This window comes from Panthera tigris, chromosome D4 (genome assembly GCF_018350195.1).
Source record: "Panthera tigris isolate Pti1 chromosome D4, P.tigris_Pti1_mat1.1, whole genome shotgun sequence".
NCBI classification, from domain to species: domain Eukaryota; kingdom Metazoa; phylum Chordata; class Mammalia; order Carnivora; family Felidae; genus Panthera; species Panthera tigris.
This window is the reverse complement of record NC_056672.1, coordinates 60,847,189-60,871,438: the sequence shown is the minus strand read 5'-3', so window position 1 is coordinate 60,871,438 and position 24,250 is coordinate 60,847,189. Positions and strand designations below refer to the sequence as shown.

At 49.8% G+C, this 24,250-nt stretch overlaps 1 protein-coding gene across 1 annotated transcript in view; it reads right to left on the bottom strand.

Annotated features, from left to right (window-relative positions):
* The window catches only part of COL15A1 (collagen type XV alpha 1 chain), a 108,316-nt gene that overhangs the window by 7,307 nt on the left and 76,759 nt on the right, over window positions 1–24,250 (bottom strand). Inside the window, exons 21-38 of the mRNA XM_042963647.1 lie at window positions 24,054–24,119; window positions 22,049–22,084; window positions 19,459–19,521; window positions 17,126–17,194; window positions 16,980–17,015; window positions 14,302–14,355; window positions 14,141–14,200; window positions 12,660–12,728; window positions 12,496–12,537; window positions 9,965–10,010; window positions 7,765–7,845; window positions 7,309–7,358; window positions 7,105–7,206; window positions 6,044–6,188; window positions 2,659–2,723; window positions 1,179–1,307; window positions 972–1,031; window positions 172–231 (exon numbers count right to left, since the gene is read on the bottom strand). Of these exons, the coding sequence (XP_042819581.1) occupies window positions 172–231; window positions 972–1,031; window positions 1,179–1,307; window positions 2,659–2,723; window positions 6,044–6,188; window positions 7,105–7,206; window positions 7,309–7,358; window positions 7,765–7,845; window positions 9,965–10,010; window positions 12,496–12,537; window positions 12,660–12,728; window positions 14,141–14,200; window positions 14,302–14,355; window positions 16,980–17,015; window positions 17,126–17,194; window positions 19,459–19,521; window positions 22,049–22,084; window positions 24,054–24,119 (1,233 nt within the window). The remainder of the gene's footprint in view (window positions 1–171; window positions 232–971; window positions 1,032–1,178; window positions 1,308–2,658; window positions 2,724–6,043; window positions 6,189–7,104; window positions 7,207–7,308; window positions 7,359–7,764; window positions 7,846–9,964; window positions 10,011–12,495; window positions 12,538–12,659; window positions 12,729–14,140; window positions 14,201–14,301; window positions 14,356–16,979; window positions 17,016–17,125; window positions 17,195–19,458; window positions 19,522–22,048; window positions 22,085–24,053; window positions 24,120–24,250) is intronic.

The window sequence follows — 24,250 nt, the reverse complement described above, 5'->3', positions numbered from 1 at the left end:
GGCCTCGCCCCAATGACTTACCACACTACTGTAACTACCTGTTTTTTTGTTTGCCCCTCTCTCTAGTCTAGATGCACCTTGAGGGTGGGAACTGTGTACCATGCACGGGGCCTAGCACACAGTAGACACATAGCTCAACATCTGCGGGATAAATGCATGAATTGTACTTACTGCAGGCCTCTGGTAATTGACACTTGACAGAGACATCAGTGGAGGCTGTGGCTGATGGGGCTGTTATGGGAAAGACGAAAACAAACAGTCCTGAATAAGCATTCAAACTGTTCTTCAGAGTACACGGAGGTTCAAGAGTGATGTCTCTTGAATAGATACTTTAAATAGCTTGCCATTGTTTTGGGGGCCGCTCTTAATTGCCAAGAGTTTCATGTCCCCATGCAGAAATGATCCTCAGAAAGGGAGGGGATATTCTCAAATCTTTCACAGAGAACACTGAACCAAGGAAGAGGAAGACCCATGTTTCATAGTCAACACATTCACTTAATGGAACAGTCAACTCTTCAGAGCCTCGGTTTCCTCAGCTGCAGAATGGGGATGACAAGGCCTGCCTCAAAGGGTTGCTGTGGGGCTGAAAAAGGGACAATGGAAGCTGCAAATGTTCTCAGGCAAAGAAGTCTCAGAGTGCAAAAACTAAAGGGCTCTTCTAGATTGCTTATGCCGGCCATCATTTCACAGGTAAATAAACTGAGGCTGAGAGTGGGCAAGCCTCTTGCCCAAGAGGATTCAGCTATGATGTGGAAACAGCAGCTCTCCTGCCTCTGGGTCCAGTTCTTCCTCTGCTCTACTAACGAGAACATTCTGTTGGCACTTGGCAATCTCTGGGCTTCCACCAGATACTAAACCATGCAGAGCTGGCTGGCCAGAGCTTGGAGAGCTTGGTTCTGGACAGCAAGGGGGAATCAGAAGCTGCTGCTGCTGAGGGAGGGAGCGAGAAGTCAGGCAGGGCAACCACTCACATTGCTGGAGAGCGCAGGAGGCGGCGGGCTGTCCTCGGGAATGGGGATCAGTTCTCCCAGCTTAAGGAAAACAGGACATCGAAAATGAGACATCAGCTAGAAACTGTTGGGCTATTTTCAAAACAGAAAAATGGCGCTTCCAGGGGTTGGTTGTTATTTTTAAGAGGGGATTTGGAGGCATTTTGTTAAGAGAAGCTTAAAAATTACCTGCAATTTCTTCCACCCATCTCGGACACGAATAAAGAAGTCTGTGCTGTCCCTCAGGTAGATGAACGTCCCTTCGATAACCAAATGTGCTTTCTGCAGCATATCATCCATGCTGCTAAATGCCGTAACCTGTCAGGAAATTTTAAATTCCAGACAGTGCAGTCACCATTAGAGCGGTGGTACCATCTGAAAAATCGGCCTTTGCAAATGCAAACAGGCGCCATCCCCCGAGAGCCAATGAAAAGGCTCACTGTGCCTTAGAGAGACATGTACCTTGGTTAATAACCAAATGATATTCTTTTCGAGGAAACGAAAACATGAGTTGGCTTAGAACATAAATCGAAACTGTAATAAATAAATGAGAACAGAAAGATAACATTCCGTGAGCACAAAGACATTAAAAAGCTGTAAACAGAGTTATCTTTGTGGAGTCTTGGCATTAGCGAAGTCACGGGTCAGCTCTGCCACTTCCTTTGTGTGAGCCGCTTAGCAGCACTGACATTAATTGCGTTTACCTCATGCTACTCCTTAAAGAGTTTCAAGTTTGTTTTCATTTGGAATAAGAAAGGCAAGCCAATGAGCGATGCCAGTTAAGTTTTGAATCCGTTTTGCCCAGCTGGGTAGTTGTAACATTAAGTACATGATAGAAAATCACGGTCCGCAATTTCTCTGTCTAGGAAATGGCCGAAGATTAGACATCCATCTTGGCAAATCCAGGAGCAGACAGAGAAGCTGCAGAAATCTATCAAAAAGCATCAAGTCTTAAAGAAATTATCAGGCCAAGAGAGCTTTTACCTTTCGTTTCAACTGAGAAAGGTTATAAAAAATTAATTTTCACCTAGCCTTGAAAATAATGACTCTGTGCAGCAAGATGGCTCGGAAATCCCCCAAAGGCGCCAGATATCAAAATTCCGTCGTCTGCTGGACGGTTTTTTCATCTGGCAGCCAAATTTTCCAGTTAAATCCAGCCAAGATCCAAGAGCATTCCCAGGACTCCTGACATCCTTGTGAGGTATTTGTCCCTCTTCCTGTGCATCATAATAGGGTCTGAGTGCTACCTCCCCCCTGCGCCAGTGGTGTGTAGGGTAATAAATGTGCAAGAGCCATCCTCTGGCAGGAGAGAGAAGGCTGAATTGCCCAGGGCCAATCGGACCAGCACAGGACCTGCTGCCATATTGTTTCTACTCTCGTGCTCATGTTTTTTGATGTAATACAATCGGTTCCTGTTACAGTCTAGTGAATTAAGGATCAGGAGCGTGGAACCAAAATCATCAATGGTTTTGTAGTCTGTATCTTTTTACTTAATAAGTCACCTACAGAGGTAATACATGCCCTCCGAATGTGGAGTTGTACCGATTCTATTGCCATGGAGGCCTAATTCTTACATAAGAAGTGTGCTGGCCCCTAAACGCTACAGCTGAAGTTCTAAGTAAATCCACCCAGAGCAGAAGAGAGAATACACATTGATAATAACACTGACCAGGTTTCTGGATCCGGGAAGCCCTGGCTGTCCTGGAGGGCCGGGTGGGCCTGGAAGGGCCACAGCTAAGACAAAGCAGAAAAGACAAGTTACAAAAAAAGCACACTCTCTGAAAAGTGCCTCAGATGTCTGCTGGTCACTGAGGGGAGTGTTCACCACCTTATTCGGAGCTCTGCACTTTGCAACTGCATCTTGTAGGAGGCTGGGACTCTGCCACATTGGCAGGTTTGGGAAAGATCTGGGGTTCTTGACTGTAGCCTTGCAGGAAGCCACGCTAGGACTTCTGGGTTTTGTAAGTGAATAAATTATTGGTGCTTCTGTTGTTTATATAGGTCAGTCTGCGCTGAGTTTCCAAATATGTCCTGACTCACGCAAGTTACTTCACCCTAGAGACAAGCCAGTAACTGCTACACGGAGGCCAGCAGGCTCAGAAAGAGGAAGAAAGGTGCTGGGGCTGCAGGAGGGTGGGGTAGTGCAGCGACAGTTTAGTCACCTGTGAAATGTAAACAAGCGTTTCTCCTTCACTGGGCTGAGGTGAGAACCGAGAAAAGATACACACTACATAGCACCCAACCAGGGGCTCTCAGCGTTTGAAGAGTCAGTGCCCTCTTCCCCTAGAACAATGCACATGGCTGTGCTCTCCTTCTACCTCTGTAACCTCCCAAAATCTGCAAAGCTCTTGGCAGTGAAGGATGTTTTCACAAGTCCCAGTAAAATTACTGTACGAGATTTTCCAAGTCACGTAAGCAGGTCTGCAGTTCTGGCACAGGACCTGAAAATCACGACATAGGTGGTGAACGTCTAGTGAGGGGAGGGTCAGAGGACTTGGATTTGGACCCCAGCCTCGTCTCCCACTAGGATTTGTGACCTCGAGCAAGTCTCTAACCTCTCTGAGCCTCAGTGTCTTCATCCATGAAATGAGTTTTATAGTAATATCTATTTCCTCTCCCTCCCGGGGTTGCTGTGAAGATTAAATGGGATAATTGGTATGAGAGCATTTTGTAAACTGTGGGTTGTGGGCATTACGTGAGGGGCAGTCCTTCAGCGGAGCGAGGAGCCGTGGGCAGCATCCCATACAGAGCTGCTATGAACAACCGATTCTCCACGTCCTGTAATATCCTTCCCCCTCCTGCAACTCCTGCTCATCCTTCAAGGTTATGTTGGCACCTGTGGTTTTATCTGCCTAGCACCTTCCTTTTTTGTGGGACTAGTACCCTCACCCTCTCTTGAGATCTTCCCCATCCCCTCTACCACCATTTGGATTCAGGAGGCACTGCCTCGTTGTTATGTGACCGCACCTTCTGGCCACAGGTGACTGGCCCAAGATTGGGTATCTGGGCCAGGATGGGTTAGACAGAATTCGATCCTACGTCCTCCACCCCAGGACCTCACAAACTAACACCAAGAAGGAAGGCCAAGATTTCTAGCTGATTGTAGAAGCTCTGAGTTGTCAGTAACCATATTTCCCATCATGCAAAGGATGTGGTCTGTGGTGAAGAAGCACGAAGTTAGCATACAGAGAGAAGCCATGACAAGAGATGGCCAGAGAATCCTCACAGGGGTTGAGTTCCCGGTTCCGGCTGTGCCTGAGGTCCTGCTGCATGCCGGCCCCTCCCATAAGTTAATGATTCACCTCCTTCACGTCCAATAAATCTCCCTTTTGCTTAAGCTAGTTGGAGTTACATTTCCTTTTTTTAAAAAAAAATTTTAATGTTTTATTTATTTTTGAGAGAGAGACAGAGACAGAGTACTAGCAGGGGAGGGGCAGAGAGAGAAAGAGAGGGAGACACAGAATCCAAAGCAGGCTCCAGGCTCCCAGCTGTCAGCACAGAGCCTGATGTGGGGCTCGAACTCATGAACCCTGAGATCGTGACCTGAGCCAAAGTTGGATGCTTAACTGAGCCACCCAAATGGCCCCTACCCATTTTTTATTTGAGGAAGTGAGGTAGCTATGGGTAAGGAGAGTTTTTATAGAGTTAGAATCAGTGCTGGTCCTCAAGTCCCTTAAGGGCCAGGCATTGACAAAGCAGTCAAGGAGTTTCCACCCACACATGAAAAGATGTTCCACATCATTAGACCTCAGGGAAAGGCACCGCAGGATATCACTGCACGTGAATGAGTGACGGCTGGAATAAACAATATAGGGCAATAATAAGTGTTGGTGAAAATGAGGAAAGCCTCGAAGCTTTGTGCACTGCCAGTGGGAATGCAAAAATGGCACAGCCACTTTGGAAAGCAGGTCAGCAGTTCCTCAAACAATGAAACAGAGTGAACATACATTCTTCCACCCAGCAATTCCACTCCTGGGTAAATACCCAGGAGAGCTGCAAACATATGTCCACACAAAGACTTGTGCATGAATGTTTACAGCAGCGTTATTCTTTTTTTTTTTAATTTTTAAGTTTATGTATTTTCGAGAGAGAGAGAATGGGGGAGGGGTAGAGAGAGAGGGAGAGAGGAGCCTGATGCGGGGCTCAGACTCACAAACCATGAGATTATGACCTGAGCCGAAACCAATAGTCAGACACTTAACCAACTGAGCCACCCAGGCATCCCTACAGTATTATTATTAATAGCCAACAAGTGGAAACGACCCAAATGTCCACCAACTGATGAATGGATAAACAAAACGTACTATGTCCACACAGTGGAAGATTATTAAGCCATAACAAGGAACGAAGTACTGACACATAATACATCATGGAGGATGCTGAGTGGAAGAAGCCAGACACAAAAGGCCACACATTGTTATTATCTCATTGATAGGACATGTCTAGAGTAGGCAAATCCTGAGAGATAAAAAGTAAATCTTCAGGTGCCCATGTCTGGGGGGAGGAGAGAAAGAGGACTGAATGCTAGTTGGTGCAGGGTGTCTTTCTGGGGTGATGAAAATGTTCTGGAATTAGAGAGAGGTGATGGCTGCATAACCTTGTGAATACATTAAAAACCACTGAACTGGGGCGCCTGGGTGGCGCAGTCGGTTGGGCGTCCGACTTCAACCAGGTCACGATCTCGCAGTCCGTGAGTTCGAGCCCCGCGTCAGGCTCTAGGCTGATGGCTCAGAGCCTGGAGCCTGTTTCCGATTCTGTGTCTCCCTCTCTCTCTGCCCCTCCCCCGTTCATGCTCTGTCTCTCTCTGTCCCAAAAATAAATAAATGTTGAAAAAAAAATTAAAAAAAAAAAAAGAAAAAAAAAAAACCACTGAACTGTACACTTTAAATGGGTGAATTTTATGGCATGTGAATTACACATCAATTTTTTTAAAAAAGGAAAGAAAGAAAGCTCCAACCTGGAAATAGCTCTCTGTCATACAGTGTGGCTCTGACATGCCTGCCCAATGTGGTGACCCTGAGCTCAACAGCAGGGACGGCATTCACAGTACTAACCTGCTCCGAGGATAGCTGGTGGTCCTGGTGGCCCTGGGGGGCCCGGTGGCCCAGGTGAACCAGGTCTTCCAAAGCCAGGAGGCCCAGGCAGGCCAGGAGCACCAGGGGGTCCCTGGGGCCCGACGACAGTCTCCCCTTTCTGCCCCTGTCAAGGCAAGAGCATAGTAACAGAAGAGAGAAAGCAACTGTAAGTCCCAGTAATCACTGTAAGTCCCAGCTCTTCTTTGTGTGAGGATGTTTGTAAAAACTCAATAAATACAAGCTATTGCTATCATTATCCTCCAATCTGGGCACAACTCAGGTGTAAGACCTAAAGAACAGCAACCCAGTCATTATGTTCAATGTCACTGCATACAACCCCAGAGAGCCCTGGAGTCGGGAGGGCCCAGACTTTGCATTTCACAGATTAAGAAACCCAGGCACAGAGAGGGGTTAGGGCTTGTCCAAAGTGTCAAAGCAAATTAGCAGCAGAGGTAGAAGGAGAATCCTGGTCTCCTGGCTTTGCTGGAGTCTGCCCTCATGGTGAGCTCTGCCCGGGACCAGGGTTTGCTTCTGGTTCCTGAGGGTCATGATCTGGTCATAATCTCACTGGAGACAACTTGAATTTCTCTTGTGAGCTGGAGAAACCTGGCGTCCTAAGAAGACCAAGCCTATCTAGGGGCTCCTTCTTTCGTGAGATTTCAGAAGAATCAAATAGCCCCTCTAAAAATATCTCCCTCACCTTCCATTCTGCCTTTATTATCTGATATGTTCACCGTTAGTTAGTAACTCCTTGGGTTGAGCAAATTTTCCACCGTTGACATGAATAAGGCAGCGTGGTTAATGACCTGGAAGTTACCTGAATGCATATGGCCATGGCCAGCTCCCTTTCCTCCATGGTCCTCAGCCAACATCCCTATTGGTAAGTAAATACGAGGGAGAGAGGCCGATGCCCAACTCGTACCTCCAGCTTGTGGTGCTGTGACAGACCCTTGATTCTCCAACTGCCTAGTCCCACTGGGGGGCGTCAAAGGAAGGCTGTGACTCACTGAGGAAAATGGTGAGGAAAAATCACTACTTACAACCAGGCCGGGACTTCCTGGTAGTCCTGGAGGCCCTGACACAAAGAAGTCACCATGAGAGTCTCCTTTTTCTCCTTTGATCCCCCTGTCTCCGTTCTCCCCCTGCAAGCAGAGAACATTCAATAAGAGTAAGGCGAACCAGTGCATACCGTGAGCTCAAGAACTTGGAAACACAGGCCAAATGTCTGGTAGAGAGATACTCACCTTCAAACTGTTTAGAAGGTATCTCAGGTAAGTTGGGTCCACTGGAGGGCCTGAAAAAGAAGTGCTGTGTATAATTCACCACCGTAATCTCAGAAATTCAAAAATAAACTCTCCAAGTTGGCATCCATCATTATTCCCCAGTGGAAGTGCCCCCACATTGGTTTAGCTAACAGAGTGGGCACTGGCCTTGGAGGTAGAAACGAGTCCTTGGCTGGGCCCCACAACCCAGACACTGTGGGATCCTAAGTGTGTCACTGGCCCTCTTTGGGCCTTGCTTTGCACGGGAACTTCTGGTCTCTTTTGACAGTGTTCCATCTTGGACCCATGATTGGGTCTCTCTAGAACTCCATGGAGCTTGTGGTCAGGGTGGTAATATAATCCGTCTTACTTTCTAGCTCAGCTGGGTTTCTCAGGAACAGAAATCAAAGGCAAGATCCAGAACAAGAGATAAAATACCTGGTGGTCCCTGGGCCCCCTGGTCGCCTTTTTCTCCTTTTGAGCCGGGAAGACCCCAGGATCCTTTTTCTCCTTTAACACCTGCCATCAAATACACATATATTTTATGTATAAAAAAAAAAAAAATACTGCGGAAAATCACCTTCATTCTATATAAAACATTTCTGTGACAAGTTTTCAAATTGAGCCCTTTTAGCAAAGTCCACTCAATAAACAAAGGCCTATTGAGGGTATGAAATCATTTGCTAAATTATGGGGAGGGCAGAGGTGGATACATCAGGTGCAATTCCTGACCTTCAAAAGCTCGGTCTCTGTGGGAAGATGGACATGGTGAAGGGTAATGTGAAGCAGGAGGCAGTAAGTGCTGTCTCTAAGGTGCCAGCAATGCACAGTGGGGGCCCAGCAGAAGCTACAGTTAACTCTGTCTCAGACAACTTCGTGCACACAGCCTGAGGGCTCAACACCCAGTCAGGCCTCCAGTCCCATCTCATCTGTGTGTGTGTGTGTGGCATGGTGGGATAGGGGAGGAGGGGAACCTTCCAGGTTCCCTCAGAGGACCATAAGGGTGTGAAGTATTCCATGCACAAAGTTGGAAGGATGCCAACTGTGGACCCCACCACCACCCCTCAGGATTTGTGAGAAGCATTCTCTCTCTCTCCAACTCTTTTATAGCGGGGGAGAGGCACGGAGGGAGCCTTCCAGAAGTTCAGCATTGGGAAAGGGAAGCAATCCCCTTTCCCCACTTTGATGGGTGGGGTAGACACTAGATTTCCGAATTCCCAGTTCCCAAGAGATGTGACAGATCGACCCAGCAGTGCTCTCGGGCCGAGAGATGGGGTTTGGGTGCTCAGGCTTCCCGGCACGGGAGGAGTGTGAGTACCAGAGGCCCAATGCCACCAGCTGGGGGTCCCCTGGGAGATGCAATCACAGGGCCATGGCGGCAGTGCCTCCACCCTCCCTGGTGAGATCACAGGAGTGGTGAAGCCCAGAGAAGGGGATGGTGAGCTCGATCACCACCACCGATGTGGCTGCTTATCTCACGGAGCGGGAGTAACAACCACCAGTAAGTAGCAGGATACAGGCTCACCAGGGGCTGTCCTGTCCAGAAAGGTCTCTTCCCTCCCCTGTCTCCCAGAGTGGCCCCGTGGGGATGGGGGAACCACCAGGGATCTGAGACAGCAAATCCAGCTCTACCCCGCCTCCCCAAGGTCCCCCTTGCACCAGGGGCAGGGGGAGCCTTGAACTGGATCTGAGCATGGAGGGTGGAAACAGTCTGGACCTTGTAACCAAAACCAACAGAAAACCCACGGGGCCAGATATCATCAGGAAGACCACAGCCTGGCGGGCCATGGACAACAGAGCAGAGCCAGAGGTCAGTATTGGGGAAAAAATGACTTTTCCCTGTTTAAACTGCAAGTGCTCAGACCTCTCAGTCTGAGGGACACACAGAGGGAGAGAGGGTGTGGGGACAGGGGACCAGAGCGACTGCTCCCCTGCAGACTCCTGTCTCCTGGCCTATGCCCCTTGCTGACATTTACTAATCGGATACCTAGAGCCAGCGCCTCTCACACTTTCCTGTGCAGACACAGTAGGGGACTTAAAGTGCAGCCTCTGATTCAGCAGGTCTGCAGTGGATCTTACACTTGATCTTAGCCCAAAGGCCCGAGAAGCGATTGAGACGCTGCATTTCTAACACGCCTCCAGGAGATGCTAATGCTGCTGGTCCAAAAACACTTTGAAGCAAAGGTCTTCTGAGCTCCCATAGCCCTTCCCTGTATTAGTTCTTGGTATATTACATTAGAATGATTTTTAAAATAGTTCTATCTAAGGGAGCCTAAGGGCCCGGGTGGCAAGAATGGCGTAGGATTCATCTGCCCAGTGCACAGGATAGATTCACGCACTATGGTCTTGGTGGATGCTTTATGAACAAATTAACAAATAAACAGCCAACCTGAGTACTTCCTGCTGGCTGGAAGTCCCAGCCACGATGTATAGAATATACAGATGTGTGACAAAACCAAAGAGAGGTGCCCAGTCCCACAGCGCTGGCTCAGCTACCCCTGATCCCACCACATGCAGCCAGATCTTCCCCACCATGAGTCTTAGGTCCAGCACTGGGAGTGGAGACCACCTTCTGCAGAGCTACAAGGGTCTGGAAAAGGGTCCCACAGAAACAGAAGGTGAAGAAGAGAAGCTGTACCATGAAAGGTGATGAGTTCTGAATTCCCAGGATGAGTGGTATCAACCTGGAGAGAGAGAAAGGCAAGGTCATAAGGTGCCAACCGTGTCCTGGTGTTTGCATCCACAGGCAGCCGCCACTGTCCCCTGTCCCGGGGGTGTGTGGTAGGAGGCACGATGTCACGGAGTCAGGCCTTTCTTTGGCTCTGGAACCCCCAGAAGCCCAGGAGCCCTCATTGCACAGGCATCCCAGGCCTTCAACTGGGGGGGGACCATTATGCAGCCAGCGGGGGGAGATGAGACCTACTGGTTGAACAACCGTGCAAAGGGAAAGCCCAAAGCTGCAAGACAACAAATCCCGACGGTGTTGATTTAGCCAACCGAGAACGCTCTTGGCCTGCTCTCTTATCATTTAGGATTGATTCATGTGAGAGGTCAAGCATCCCAGTGAGTGACGACCCAGGTGTAAGGCTACACAGCCATTAGCTTTGCTACGGTGTATAACCAAGGATGTGTGTAATGAACAGGAGCTGATAACGGTAGTGGTAATGAATAAGGGGGGGTTATCATTTGGTTGGAAGGGCTATTCTAGACTCCCCATTAAGTGCCAGGGGTCTGGCATCTAAGTTGTCCTAGATAATATTCCTTCCCAGTTCATTTCCAGATTCCTGCATTGTCTTTTCTATAGAACAGAGCCACTGGAGACCCTGCTTTTAATACCCAACTTCCCCTTTTCCCAGTTGATATGTGGAATCAAAATGATCCCTCTGGCACCAGGATCCTCCTACTTTTGGGTGGAGGGTCACAAGTTGCTCAGGGGTCACCCAGAGAAGATGGGGGGAACAGATGAGAATCCCCCAGAAAAGACATTTCAAAGTTAAGGATGTAGGCTGGAGTGGCCAGCTGGTATCCTGTGGCTATGCTGATAGGGTTCCTCCGCTCCCCATGTGGCTAGAAATCATGGTGGTGTCAGGAAGGGGCCGAAATTAGAAGGGGCTTATAGAATGATGGACGTGACAGAAAGCATTTGTTTTTCAAGTGTCCGTTTCAAGAGCTGATCAGGAAATGTCCATGCCTAAGCCCCATGGTGTCCAGCCAGGCAATGTGAAATCAAAAGCTCACCAAAAATGCTCTGAGCTCATCTTTGGTTTCTTTTCTGTGATCTCATGACCCCAAAGGTTGTGGCCACTGGAAAGGGTCCTAGCACAGGTAGTGGTAATTGCAGTACATTTTTAGAACACTCTCACATTTGCTAAGTGCTGTCCCATGACACCTGCAATCATGCTAGCGGAGAGGGGCTTTGGGCACAAACTCTCCGGGAATCTCGAGCAGACCCTTTGCCTCTCTGGGCTGCCGGTTTCTCCTTCTGTATGATAAGGAGGAGGAATGCAGTCATATCTCAGGAGCGTCCCTCCAGCACTGACATTTTATGTTTCCCTTCAGGCGATCGGTGTAAACATGACCTGGCTTGATGTCGTCCTCACATAGACCAGCAGGCCCCCTGGATGTCTTAGTGGGTCATATCATCTGCATTCTATGCCAGAGTTCCCGGGCCCTGGGCTGCAGACTTGGGTGCCTCAAAGTTTCGACATGGACAGAACTCAGCCAAACTGCGTCATCTTAAAGACTCTGACCCGAGCCTCAACACCACACCCAACAAGCATCAATTATGCCACTTCAAGGAACCTTTCTAAATTGTAATTTGCAAACTTCTGAGAACAGAGGCCACGCCCGTCTAGTTCACCCCTGCATCTCCAGGGCCTAGCAGAGTACTTGGCTCTCAGTAAGTCCTCAATAAATACTTGTTGCACAAATGAGGAAATGGTCACGTACAGCTCTGTGACCAATGCCCGTGCACAGGGACAGGCCCACTCTCCCTGGGCTTCCCCAAAGAAATGGGCAAGACCTCAGGGACAGTGCCACTGCCTAGCTGGGGTGACCGGGCACGTGCCTGACCCCTTGGAATCACAGTGCCTAGTGGTCAGGGGACCCGAGGGATGACCCCAGCTCCGTCAGTACTGAAACCTTCGACAACTCTGTGAGCTTGTCCCAGTCCCAGTTTGCTTCCTCACTATAAAGTGGGAGGGAGAGTCCTTCCTCTCAGCGTTGTATGCTGTTCAACATACCAGATGGGAAGGGACAGCACACATTCACTTATAGGTTTTAGCCAAAAGTTCCTAACGCAAAGAACACTGATTGGAATTGCTTTATTTTCCTATCTGTATTTTTAAGGGGGTTATTTTACTTCTTACTATTTGCTCCAAACATGAAGCTAATGTGGTTATAATAACAAAAGACATTGCTTTTTGATTGCATTAAAAGAAACACTCTGCCAGTGTGTGCACCTTTTAGAAGATCCAGTATGTGTCATTGCCATGGTCTGTTATCTGGGAGCTTCTAGCGACCTACTTAAGGGTCTATATGTAAGTGATAGGAGACATCAAAGAGAACACTGATGGACTGAAGGGGTTCAACACAAAGATGGATCGTCTTCTCTGAGTCGCTTTCTATGCCAACATCTGCTCCTCAGGGCAGTGACTGTATACTACTTACCGGCGTTTTGCAGTGTGGCCGGACTGGTATTGGGAAGACAGCCTGCAGGAAGTGAGAACAAGAGAAGTGAGGCCATCAGGACGCCTGACTCCAGCTTAGGCCAGTCTGGGGCCTACTCCCCACTAGCCCCTGAAGGTTTCCCTCCCCTGCCCTACCCAGCTTACTCCTTTGATGTTGATCACAGCTCCAGGGGGGCCAGGGGGCCCTGGAGGACCAGGTAAGCCAGGTGGGCCCTGAAGGGAGAAAAAGGCCATTCCTGAGTTGAGGTTATTGTGAGTGCAGGGCGGCTGCGGGATACTTCCTCCAGGAATGGGGAAAGAAGACCCTCTAAAGTCGCCTACTTCTCCCACAGGGAGGCCTCACACTTGGAAACAGCACGTCAACATCCATGACCCCATTGCATCTTTACAGCCACCCATGGAAGAGGCAGAGGAGCAAGCACTATCCCTGGTTTGCGAATGGAGACAGAGGCCAAGAGAGGGGAAGTGACCTGCTCAAAGCCACACAGCTGGAACCCAGATTCTGCCTCCCAGAGAAGGGCTCAGCCAACAAGGAGCCCACCACCTCTCTACCAGCACATCCCTGCTATGGAGGGGCAGGTGGCGTGGGGACCGGAGGGTCCCTCACCTGATACGGTACCTTAGAGAGTGCCTCATAAATGCAAAAATAAATGCAAAACTCTTGTTCACTAGCAGCATTCTTTTCTTTTTTCTTTTCTTTTCTTTAATATTTATTTATTTTAAGACAGGGAGTGTGTGAGTGGGAGAGGAGCAGAGAGAGAGAATCCCAAGCTTGCTCCACAGAGTGGCATTATTGTCAAAGCCAGGTCAGCAGCCTTAATGCTGTGCAATGTCTTTTCCTCCAAGCCCAGATCTCAAGCAGGACCTTGCAGCAGGACGGGTGAGGCTCTGACCACAGGTATGAGGAGTCCGGCCCGCTTGGAAGCTGCACGGATCCTCCTTAGTGAAGGCACGAGTGCCTGCTTTACCTAGTAGCCGCAGCGTGCTTGAGGAGTGTGAGCCAGTCCTCACTTGCCTGTCTGATTTCTGGACATGCAGAGCAGAGACAGGATGGTGCAAACAAAAGTAGACTTTGTAGAGAGTCTGGTACATAGTAGGTGCTCAAGAAACACTGGCGTCCTTATTGTAGACCCTGGACCCTGCTGATGCCCCCAGTGTCTGCCACCTTGTGAGGCTCTGCCTAAGTAGCTGACCTACCTTTGATATGCACTCACAAACATGTGCTGAGCCCCTAGAGGAGTGATATCCCTGGGACCGTGTACAGCGGGAAGATGGGGTATTACCCCAGCATCAGGAGCCTGGGATGTGAGACCAGATTTCCTGAGCATACCCAGATCGCTCTCCCACCCTTCCTCTTGGGTCGGGACAAGGAAGCTTATGTTCCACTAAGGAGCTTTCAGTGGCAGAGACCCTCCTGAGAGTGGGCTGGAGGACAGGGATGGGCTGGAGGATCTTTGGAAGTGGCAATGGAGGAAGGAGACAAACATTCCTGAAGATTCTGTCTGCAAGCCCCACTCACTGGACCCGGTACTCTCTTAGCCACCCCCCCCCCACCCCCATGGACGCTGGACTCAGGGCTCTGTCCCCAGGTAGTGGGGGGCTGGGGCACTGGTCATCTCACTCACCGGCATCATGACCCCTCGGTCTCCCTTGGCGCCCTTGAGGCCATTCAGTCCCGGACGACCCTGCAACCCACAGGAGATGCCTTAGTAAACCCACTGACCGCCAGCTGGCCCAGCCCACGTGTCCTCCCCTCACATCCAGTCTGAGGAACAGCGACACCTACGGGTCGTCCGGGGAGGCCAAACTCTCCTTTGTGTCCTGGTGGTCCTTTGGGCCCCTAGAGGCAAAACAAGTATCAGATTAGAAAAGAAGAGAAAGTCAAGGGCCAGGGCGATGAGGGGCACTGGCCTGCCTTCATGGGCAGTGGTGAGGATGAATCACTGGGCAGGGAGGAGGGAGGACAACGGGCAATTATGAAGTATGCACCTGCCTGGAACCTTGACTCCCAACCTCTCTGCTCTCAGCTGGGACCACCGATTCAACCCCTTTGCACCCCATGGCCTCCTGCAGGCTGTACCCCACCCAAGACTCTGGACCCCACCCTCTCAGTCAGGGCTAAGGAAGGAGCAAGAGGCAGTAGCTCAGGGCCACAGCCCCCTGGTAGCTAGGTACTGGGGTAGCTTAGAAGACGGACCTCTGCCCTAGGTCTTACGTCCCAGTCGGAATAACGCAGCCCTGCCTTGCCTCTCATGCTAGCCCAGCCTGAGAACCTGCTCCGGGATTTGGCTCCTGCCTTGCTCCCACCTGTCTCTCAGGACCAGAGTCTTGGCCTGGCACCTCAATTCTTCAGATGAGTCTTTGACCTGTGGACCCTTATTCATTCCAGTGCTGGCTTTCTATGTCTTCATGCTTCTAGAGCCACTGCCCTGTTCCACTCTCCTGCAGGAACCCTTATGCCTTCTGGCATCCAGGATATGTACAATGCACACTACCTCTTCCCAGAACACCCTCTGCCTCCAGTCTACACTTTCCTACTTCTGTAGCTGGGTCTGCCCCGTCCTCCCAGGGGAATAACTAGTTTAAGCCTGGGGTCTCCAAGTCCCTTCTTCCTGCTGACATTAACAGATATAGCCATGCCCTGGAAAATGGCAAATAAAGCTGAGTTAAAACGGGCTCTGTATGTAAAGTACCCAGCCCACAATAGTCCTAAAGATAGAAAAGCAAGAACAGAAGGAGTAACAGGGCACAGGCCACTTGGTGGTATGTTCTAGTGCAGAGCTCTTCTCAAACGTCAGTGTGCCCAGGCGCCACCTGGGATCTTGTCACAACGCAGACCCAGCAGGTCCAGGGTGCGGCCTAAGGCTCTGCATATCTAACAAGCTCCCAGGTGATGCTGATGATGCTGATCCAGGAGCCACGAGTAACAAGGCTCTAGGGAGCTTGTAAAGGTGCTGTAAGCTATACCAGTCATGAGGGCCACAAGTAGCCCATATGACATCATCATGAGAAGGAGAAGAAGGTCTCCCATGCTGTCTGAGCTTGGCAAGCTGTGCACACACTGGGCTTTGGTTGGAACAAGTGACATGGCCATCTGAAGCGGCGTGCTGGCCACCATTGCTAACTCCTGGAATATTTCCATGGTACTGGATGTTGGTAAGTGATTCACCAGTGGTTAGCACCATACTCCCCCAGTCTGTCTTAGCCCACGGTTTCTCCTCTGCAGGGCACCCATTCTGCCCGACTGAAGGGGCCAAAGGCCTCAGAAGGTCCTTTGAGGGATGCAACTTGGAGGTTATGGGCCATTCGTCAAGGACATGTGTCTGTGAGGTCCCTTCTCCTCAGGCCTGAGGTCCAGCTTCAACCAAACAAACCCCATGTACAAATCTCCAGGCCAAAATGCTTTAGAAGAAATGTTTACTGGGGTCAGTGGGGAAAACCTGGATATAGACTCCAACAGGCTTGGCTCAAATCCCCAGTGTACCACTTACAAGCTGTGTGACAGCAGGCAAGTTACTCACTCTCTTTGACCTCCATTTCCTGGTCTATAAACTAGGAATTCTGATACCCCTTAGAGCAGTGAGTCTGACATGAGATGGTCTGTGTGAAGTATCAGTACAGCGTCTGACCCACAGTGGACATTTTACACCTGAATTTTGTTGTTGTTGTTGTTCTTGGGGAGGACTCTATGACAGAGAGGTTTGCAGTTCATTCTTGAGAGAACTGGGAGCTTAAAAACCATTCAGCAGCCCAAATGGGTTACAGATTCCTAGAGCAAGTAAGCCAAGAAGGGCCCTATCATATCATCTAGTACTAACTTGATACCTTTAACTGTACCTCTGCCCTCTGTAAGATGGGAAAACAGAAGCCTAGACAGAAATGGACTTGCCCAAGGCCTCATAGACACTAGGTCCAAGAAACAAGAGAGACTTTCTGGGGTTCCTCTGAGGGGTTCCTTGGACAATGGCAATCTTCAGCTAGCAAGCATGTGGTATACCCGCGAGTGGTCGGCACCAGTCGATTCTCCTCTCCTTCCTTGACACACAGCCAACCTATATTTCTGAGTTCTGGCCAGTGGAATGTGCTAAAAGTGATGTTCATCATCCTTCATGACCTCTTTCCCCTCCCCAGCCTCAGCCTGCAGAGCTGGAAGATGCCAGTGTGGCTTGGGAAACCACCAGACGGCAGAGTCCCAGGATAAAAGTATCCTGGGTCCCTGAATCACTGCTTGGGGGTAGATGCCCACCTAGGAACAACGACCATGGGCTTGGCAAGAGTGAGAAGCTGCTTCTGTGCTAACCCACTGAGATTTTCACTGGACTACAATTAGCATACCCTAATCCACATACATTTGCCACACCCTTGCTATTTTCACAACTTGACAACTCAATCTAACGGAGCCAAAGTATGAGAAATGCTTCAAGCCCCCCAGTCCAGCCCCAGCTGAGAGATGGTCTGGCTTACCATTGGTCCGGGGGCTCCATGCACACCAGGTTCACCCTAAAGCAGGGAGATACAAACTCGTCATTCAGAGGAACACAGTCGGTGCCAGGAACAAACATGGGGCGTTGAAGTGGAGGTGTGCCTTCAGGGTCTGGTGACATGATTACCTTTCTCCCCTGCAGCCGTTCCAGAGGAATGTCCCCGGTGAGGATGGCACCTGGCTCTCCCTTCTCTCCCTGCAATTCAGAGAACCTTTCAATGAAATCGGGTCTCTTCCTCACGGCCTCATCCAGAGGCTCCCTTGGGCCTGTGGTCCTGCAGCCCCGATCCCGTACCTGCCGTCCCGCTGATCGGACATGACCTGTCCCTGGAGAACAAACTGCAGGGGCCTCCTACCTGAGCACTCGCTCTCTGGGTTACTCCCTCAACACACAAGTCCAGGTGGGCGTCCTGCAAGCCTCAAGGGCTCCCACACCGATGGATCTACATCCTCACCCCCCGACCTTCCAGGAACCAGCCTGACAACGTCCTCCCCACCTCTTACTACACAGCACCCCTCTGAGAACCTCTGGCTCCTAATTTACTTGGTGGCTTGCCTCCCTAACAATCCTTATTCTTGTTAAAACGCCTGCAATTGGGAAAGAGACAAAAGTATGAATATTAGAGGCCTCTCTCAACACAGAGGCCTCGTGTCTCCATGTGGAACTCAGTCCCCAGACTCCAGGATCCTGTGCAAACCTGAGCAGACAAAGCTATCTCAGATGCTGGGGAACTGGGGAGATGGGTAGCCAGGTGGCCAATCTTGCCCTAGATCCCGTCCTCAGCAGAGCCATCTACTTATCCCAGGAAGCTTCCTAGAAGATATGTGTGCACAGAGAAGGCCAGGTGGAGGGACCTTCCATATCACTCTAACACTCTGGCTCCAAACTTCAGCGCTGGCCCCTGAGGTGCTAGGCTGGACCACACTAAAGTCCCCCTTCAACGGGGCCAGAAGCAGCCGGGACAGCAGTGCCAAAGCAAGCAGAGCGGCCTCTTCCCTCCGTCCCTCTGAGCCCACACCTCAGATTTGGATCTTACCACTGCACTGGCGAGGAAAGGCAGTCCTGAGCACGGCAGCAGTAAGAAGGACAAGCACAGAAGCATTAGAGGCAGAGCGAGAGAAAGTGCGTTGCTGCGAGGGCTGGAGCAGAGCTGGCTGGGCGCCCATCCCAGTTTTCAAGGTGGTAGGAAATTAGCGGTGGCGACGGCACGTAGGTCCCTCTAAAAATAGTGTTTAAAGCAAGAGCCACTCTGGTTCGACCAGGCCTCCTCCCAAGCCACAGCGGCGGCTTGTCAAAGGCCCAAGGCAGCAAAAAGCATCCCAAGACATCACCCCACATGGTGCCAAATGCAGACCCCTTTGCTCAGCCTTTGAACTCCCTACGCCCTAAAATTATGGTCCAACAGACACTGGAGCCTCTGCTGGGGGGCCAGTGTGGAATGGTGGGGGGAGAACAAAAAGACAGAAGCTTAATGCTCCCTCCTTTTGGAGACATACCCACCCTCTGTGCCTCTCAAGGAAGGATCAGGGGTTTCTGTTATTGGCCTTGCATAGACCACCATTACAGCAATGGCCATGCTTTCTGTTGGCTAACTGCATGTCTGTTCCTCATGTCTTACTTCTATATCCCTAGTGCCTACTATAGGAACCCGGCTGGCACATCCTTAGGAATGGATATAAGATGGATGAGTACACAAATGGATAGATGAATTCGTGACCCAATCCAGAGTCTTTGCAATCTGTGTATGGATGTTACTCTCCCCCTTATCTATAAAAACCAACCAGGAAGTTAATTCTAAGAGGCAAATACGGAAGGATAGAAAGGTCCGTTCTGTGTCTTGGGAGTTCCCAGGATATTCTTTGCATGCTAAATACTTATTCCAAAGATTTTGGACCAAGACTGCCATCCAAATGCAGAATGCTCAACTTATAATTTCTAAATACTAGCATCTATTGTACTAATTTTATGTTCCTTTATCCAATAAATGTCTTGGGTGCCATTTGTGCACTGGATCCTATGCTAAGTACTGGAACCATAGAGAAGAAACTGGCATGTGGCCCTGCCCTCAGGGAGCACACACTCTAATGGGGGTGCCCAACAGGTCGCTAGATAAAGCATGGCACATGGGACTATGATGAGAATCAATGTCCCCACCATGACCCACCTTCACCTTGGAGGGCCACTTAGATCATAAAATTTAACAGCTGTGGAGTGGCTGCTACTAAATATGGAGTTTCTTTTTGGCACGAAAATGTTCAAGAATTGGGAAGTGGTGATGGCTGTACAACCTTGTGAATATACTAAAAATCACTGAACTCTACAATTTAAAGGAATGGATTTTGCGGCATGTGAATTATATCTCAGAAAACCTTTTTAAAGTTAAAAGCTGCTTTCAGCCAATTTGAAATATTTAGCAAATTCTGGAGCACAATCCCACTAAATACCTGGGTCCCTCTTACCTGTTCTCCTTTTAGTCCTGGAAATCCAGGCACACCGGTGTCACCTTTTGGTCCACGAGGGCCCTGAAAGGAATCATCGGAGGGTATTTTGTTGTTCGTTAAGATTAAAATGCTTTAGGGGTGCCTGGGCGGCTCATTTGGTTAAGTGTCTGACTCTTGGTTTCAGCTCAGGTCATCTCACGGTTCATGAGTTCAAGCCTTGCATCAGGCTCTGCACTGACAGCATGGAGCCTGCTTTGGATTCTCTCCCTCCCTCTCTCTCTGCCCCTCCCCAGCTCTCTCTCTTTCTCAAAATAAATACATAAACTTAAAAAGAAAAAAAGAGCTTCTTCTGCTTCTAGGAAGAAGTCACAACTAGCCATGACGTTTTCTTAATTTTAAGTGATGCAAGAATTGTGGTAATGTGGAAAGACGACAGCACTGAGCGCTAGGAGGCCTAGAGGCCCCTGCCTCTGAACTTTGGCTTCCTCTGAGGGGCCTTACTGAGACAGCCTGGTCCTGCTGCCTCTGCTTACCCCATGGGCCTCCTGGCCACCCTGTGGCCTGCCTCCACCCACCGTTCATCGCCTGGGACTCCTGCTTCCCATCTGGCTCCCCACCACATATGGGATGGGATCCAAACGTCCCAGCCTGACACTCAAACCCATCCCAGCCAGCCTCAGCACCTCATCCCCTGCTCCCCATCACACACCCAGGTGAGCCTTTCCCCTTATCCTCTCTGCCCTGCGCACTGCCTCCGCGCTTCCGCCCACGCCCTTCCTGCTGCGAGAATGCCCAGCCACCCCTCTGCAGAGCCAAGTTCTGCACACCCGGCCAGAGGTGACCTCTTCTCAACTCCAACACTATATACCTGTGACAGTGACTCACAGCCAGATGTCTGCCCCAAAAAGGTGTTTCACACTTTACTGCCATGTAGCTTTTCACAAGTCCCTGTGCAGTCTTGTAGGTTAAAGGGGGAGTTACCCACTAGAGCAGTGGCTTTCAAATATTTGTTATTACTTTTTAGCAATGAAACTCTTTTCATTCCTTTTTTTTTTTTTCAAGTAAAGACTTGAATGAAAGCTCAATATATAAAATATGTCAAATGGAGCTTCTTTATTGCAGGTTGGTGGCCTAGAATCCCACTTTGTGGCCCCCTCTTTACTCCCTAAAGTGGCCCTGGGGGCTCCCGCGGGAACACAGCCCTACTCATATAGAAGAAAACGTGTTCCGGAACATGCCCCTGGTTCGGAACAGCCAAGCCAGGGCCGGAGCTCAGAGGTCTGGCCTCTCCTCCTCTTAACAAAAGAGGTGTTCTCCATGACTGCCACTCTCTCTCCTGTTCCTGAGGTCTCGTTCACACGTATTGCCAGTGTCATGACAAGATATGCTCCTTTTGCAAAATGTAAAAAGTTCAGGGGCACCTGTGTGGCTCAGTCCATTAAGTGTTCGACTTCAGCTCAGGTCATGATCTCGCAGTTCATGGGCTGGAGCCCCAAGTTGGGCTTGTGCTGACAGCTCAGAGCCTGGAGCCTGGGTTCTGTGTTTCCCTCTCTCTCTGCCCCTCCCCTGCTTGCTCTCTCTCTCTCTCAAAAATAAACATTAAAAAAAATTAAAAAAACAAAATGTAAAAAGCTCAGAAAAACAGAAAGAAACAGAAAGAGAAATCACTTATATTCTATCATCAAGAACAAATTTCTGTCACAGTTTTGTTAAATCTCCTTCATTTGCCTGGAGGCAACGCATACGCTGTTGGCATTAGGACATTTCAGATCTGGAGCGTCTTGGAGAAATTGTGCAGATTTCACGCTGGAGCCTTGAGCGTAAGCACAAGCTCACACTTTTAGACAAAACTGATCACTTTCTATACAGAAATGCATATTCACCTTCCATGGTGGAAGCCACAATAGTGTGCACACAGACTATTAATTGTTGGGCTTCTAGTCTGTGATTGCTCCCCCTCATCCCCCACTGCTCCCATCCTCTCTCTTTAGGACACTGATCTGCGGGGACTGTATACTTGACTCATCCCCTCACATTCATAGGCAGCCAACCACTGGCTCTGGTTTCTGCTGGTACCAGGAGAGAGATTAAGACCCAACCTCCACAAGCTGTTCACAGTACAATCGAGAAAAAAAGACAAGGGTGTGAATAACTTATTAAGGGCAGAAAAGAATCACAGCAGAGGTGAAAATAAAGCCTATGGGACTCAAAGGAGGAAAGGATGGGGCACCTGGGTGGTTCAGTCAGTTAAGCGTCCTGACTCCTAGTTTCGACTCAGGTTCTGATCTCAAGGTTTCATGAGTTCAAGCCCTGCGTCGGGCTCCACGCTGACAGTGCGGAGCCTGCTTGGGATTCTCTGTCTCCCTTTCTCTCTGCCCCTTTCCCACTCACGCTCTGTCTCTTTTAAATAAACTTTAAAAAAAAAAAAATTAAAAAATTAAAAAAAAAAAAAAAGGAGGAAAGGATCACTCCAGGTGAGGGTCAACCGGGGCAGGTTACATAAACAAGATGGTGTCATAGAGAAGGAGAAGAATGGCATTCCAGGTGGAAGGCACAGAATGAACACAGCCCCAGGGCACAGAGGGAAGATGGCTACTATGGTACTTACTGGAAATCCCGGCAGCCCAGGTATGCCCTCCGGACCCTGTGACCAAAGATAAAATACCAAAGATAAAATAGGCTGGTTAGCAGCAGCATTTCCAGAGCCAGCAGGAACGCTGTGCCTCAGGGGCCCACCCCCTCCCAGCAGCTCCCAAAGACCCAAGCACGTTCCCACGGTGGAAGGTGTCTCACGATCCATGTTGCAGACGAGGATGTTGAGGCCCAAGAGGGGAAGGGACCGTGCAGAGTCATGCGGCTGGTTAGTGACGGGGCCAGAAACTGTGCCCAGGAGCCCAGAGCCCCCACTGCCACCCCACCCCCATGCAGGACTCTGCATTTGAAGGGTCTGCCTTCTCCTCTGTGAAATCACTTGATACATGTTCTTGGAGAAGCAGCCCTTAATTTCTGAGGCGTGGGCCCAAAGGGTGTGCCGAGGTATTTGGGGGTGGAAGACTCAGTGCTTCTCCCTCAGAGAAGAACAAACAGACAGTGTGCGGTTCACTCCACATTGGCCGGGAATCTTCTTCCTGCCGGCCCAGGTACCCACATGCTCATTAAATGTCTGACTTTGGCAGAATACATAGAGAGACAGACAACTGGAGAGCAACACGTTTCTCAATCCACTGTATGTACAGTGGGGTGGGGAAGCAGAAGGGTGCCAGCTGGGACTTGAGTCCCCTCAGGGAGGGATGGGCCTCTGAGTAGGAAAATTCTGGCCCTTCATTAGGAACGAAAAGGATCCTTGGATTTGCTAAAGGAAGGACGGGGATTGGCAGGGAAGGCAGATTCTAGGGGTGCGGGGAGGGAGAAGGGATGGGGCAGACAAGCCCCAGGGACTCTTAGGACAGAGATGCCGAATCTTTGATTTTAGAGGGTATTTTCCTTTAGTAATAACCTGCCTAATAACCCCAAACCTCTAATTGTTTGGGAAATACCAAGACCCTTTGTGAGATGACTTTTTCTTGAGAGCTGGTTTGCTTTAGGGGTTAACTATTGGGGTATTTTGAGTGATTTTACAGAAACCAAGGAAAAGAAGCCCCATTGGCTGTAGTAAAGAGATGGCAGAAGTACCCACCAACAGAGGCCCCTCAGCAGGACAGGCTGGCTCTAGAAGAATGTCCCAGATATCTGCAGAAGCCTTGGGGGGAGCGCCAAGTTCTCCCCAGGACATGGATGCTGGGGGTGGAGGCCAACCTCATTAGGGACCACAGGGGTGGGTGGGCTGCCCAGCTGTGGAAGTATAAGCCTCAATCTGCATGTGGGCTTGTGCTAAGTGCTGCCATTTGCAAAGCAGATTCACATCCACCAACCTCTTATGAGCTGCCCCAAAGGCTGCTGAGGCAGTGTCAAAGGACAGGCTCAGAGGCTCAGAGTGGTGTGTGGACATGGGCTGGAACCCCAGGGCTCCTAAGACCACAGCTCTTTCCTCTCTTTCCAGCTGTCACCAGCAGATGCTGGGAGGTGCAACGGGGATTTATGGCACAGGCTGCAGGAAGGAGCTTCCTTCCTTTTAGGTCTCCTTAGGCCATAGGCCGACTCTGCAGACTTGCAGAGATACTACAGCTTTGCTAAGTGGTCCCGATCTCTAACAGGGGGCTGGAAAGACCAAAGCAGGTCATGTTCTCCCCTTGTGCGCTGGTTTTCCCATTAGCACAAGGCTAGGTCTCCCTAGGCTCTTCCCGTTCTAGGAGATGAGATCATATGCAAACAAAAGCAGGCCAAAGGCATCCCACAGATGTCAATCGGTTTGTTACTTAGGATTCTTTGCTTTCCATGACACATACTTCCGATACATCAGACTGGAAGCTTCCACTGCATTGGACACAAAACTTCCCGAGTGATCAAATTAATGTGATAGCAACTTCTCAGAAATGCAAAGTTCTTTTTTCCATTCTATTCTGACATATTCTAGCTCCATGCTTCAGGAGCTAAGAAGATTCCAAACCAACCCAGCTTAGTTTCAGCAGGGTATCTGGGAAGAACTTCACTCTAGGGCAGCTGTGGATACACACCGGAGGCCCAATGAGCTCAGGGATATCCGAGAGATTCAGGAACCCGTGGGTGATGTTAACCAAAGACTGAAAAGAGAGAAAACAGACAATGAGACAGAGGGTAGCACATTCCACCTTGTTCCTGGCAGGGAGTCTTTAACTGAAGTCACCCCAGCACCACAGAGCAGAGGCAAACACAACACCCTAAACTCACTGCC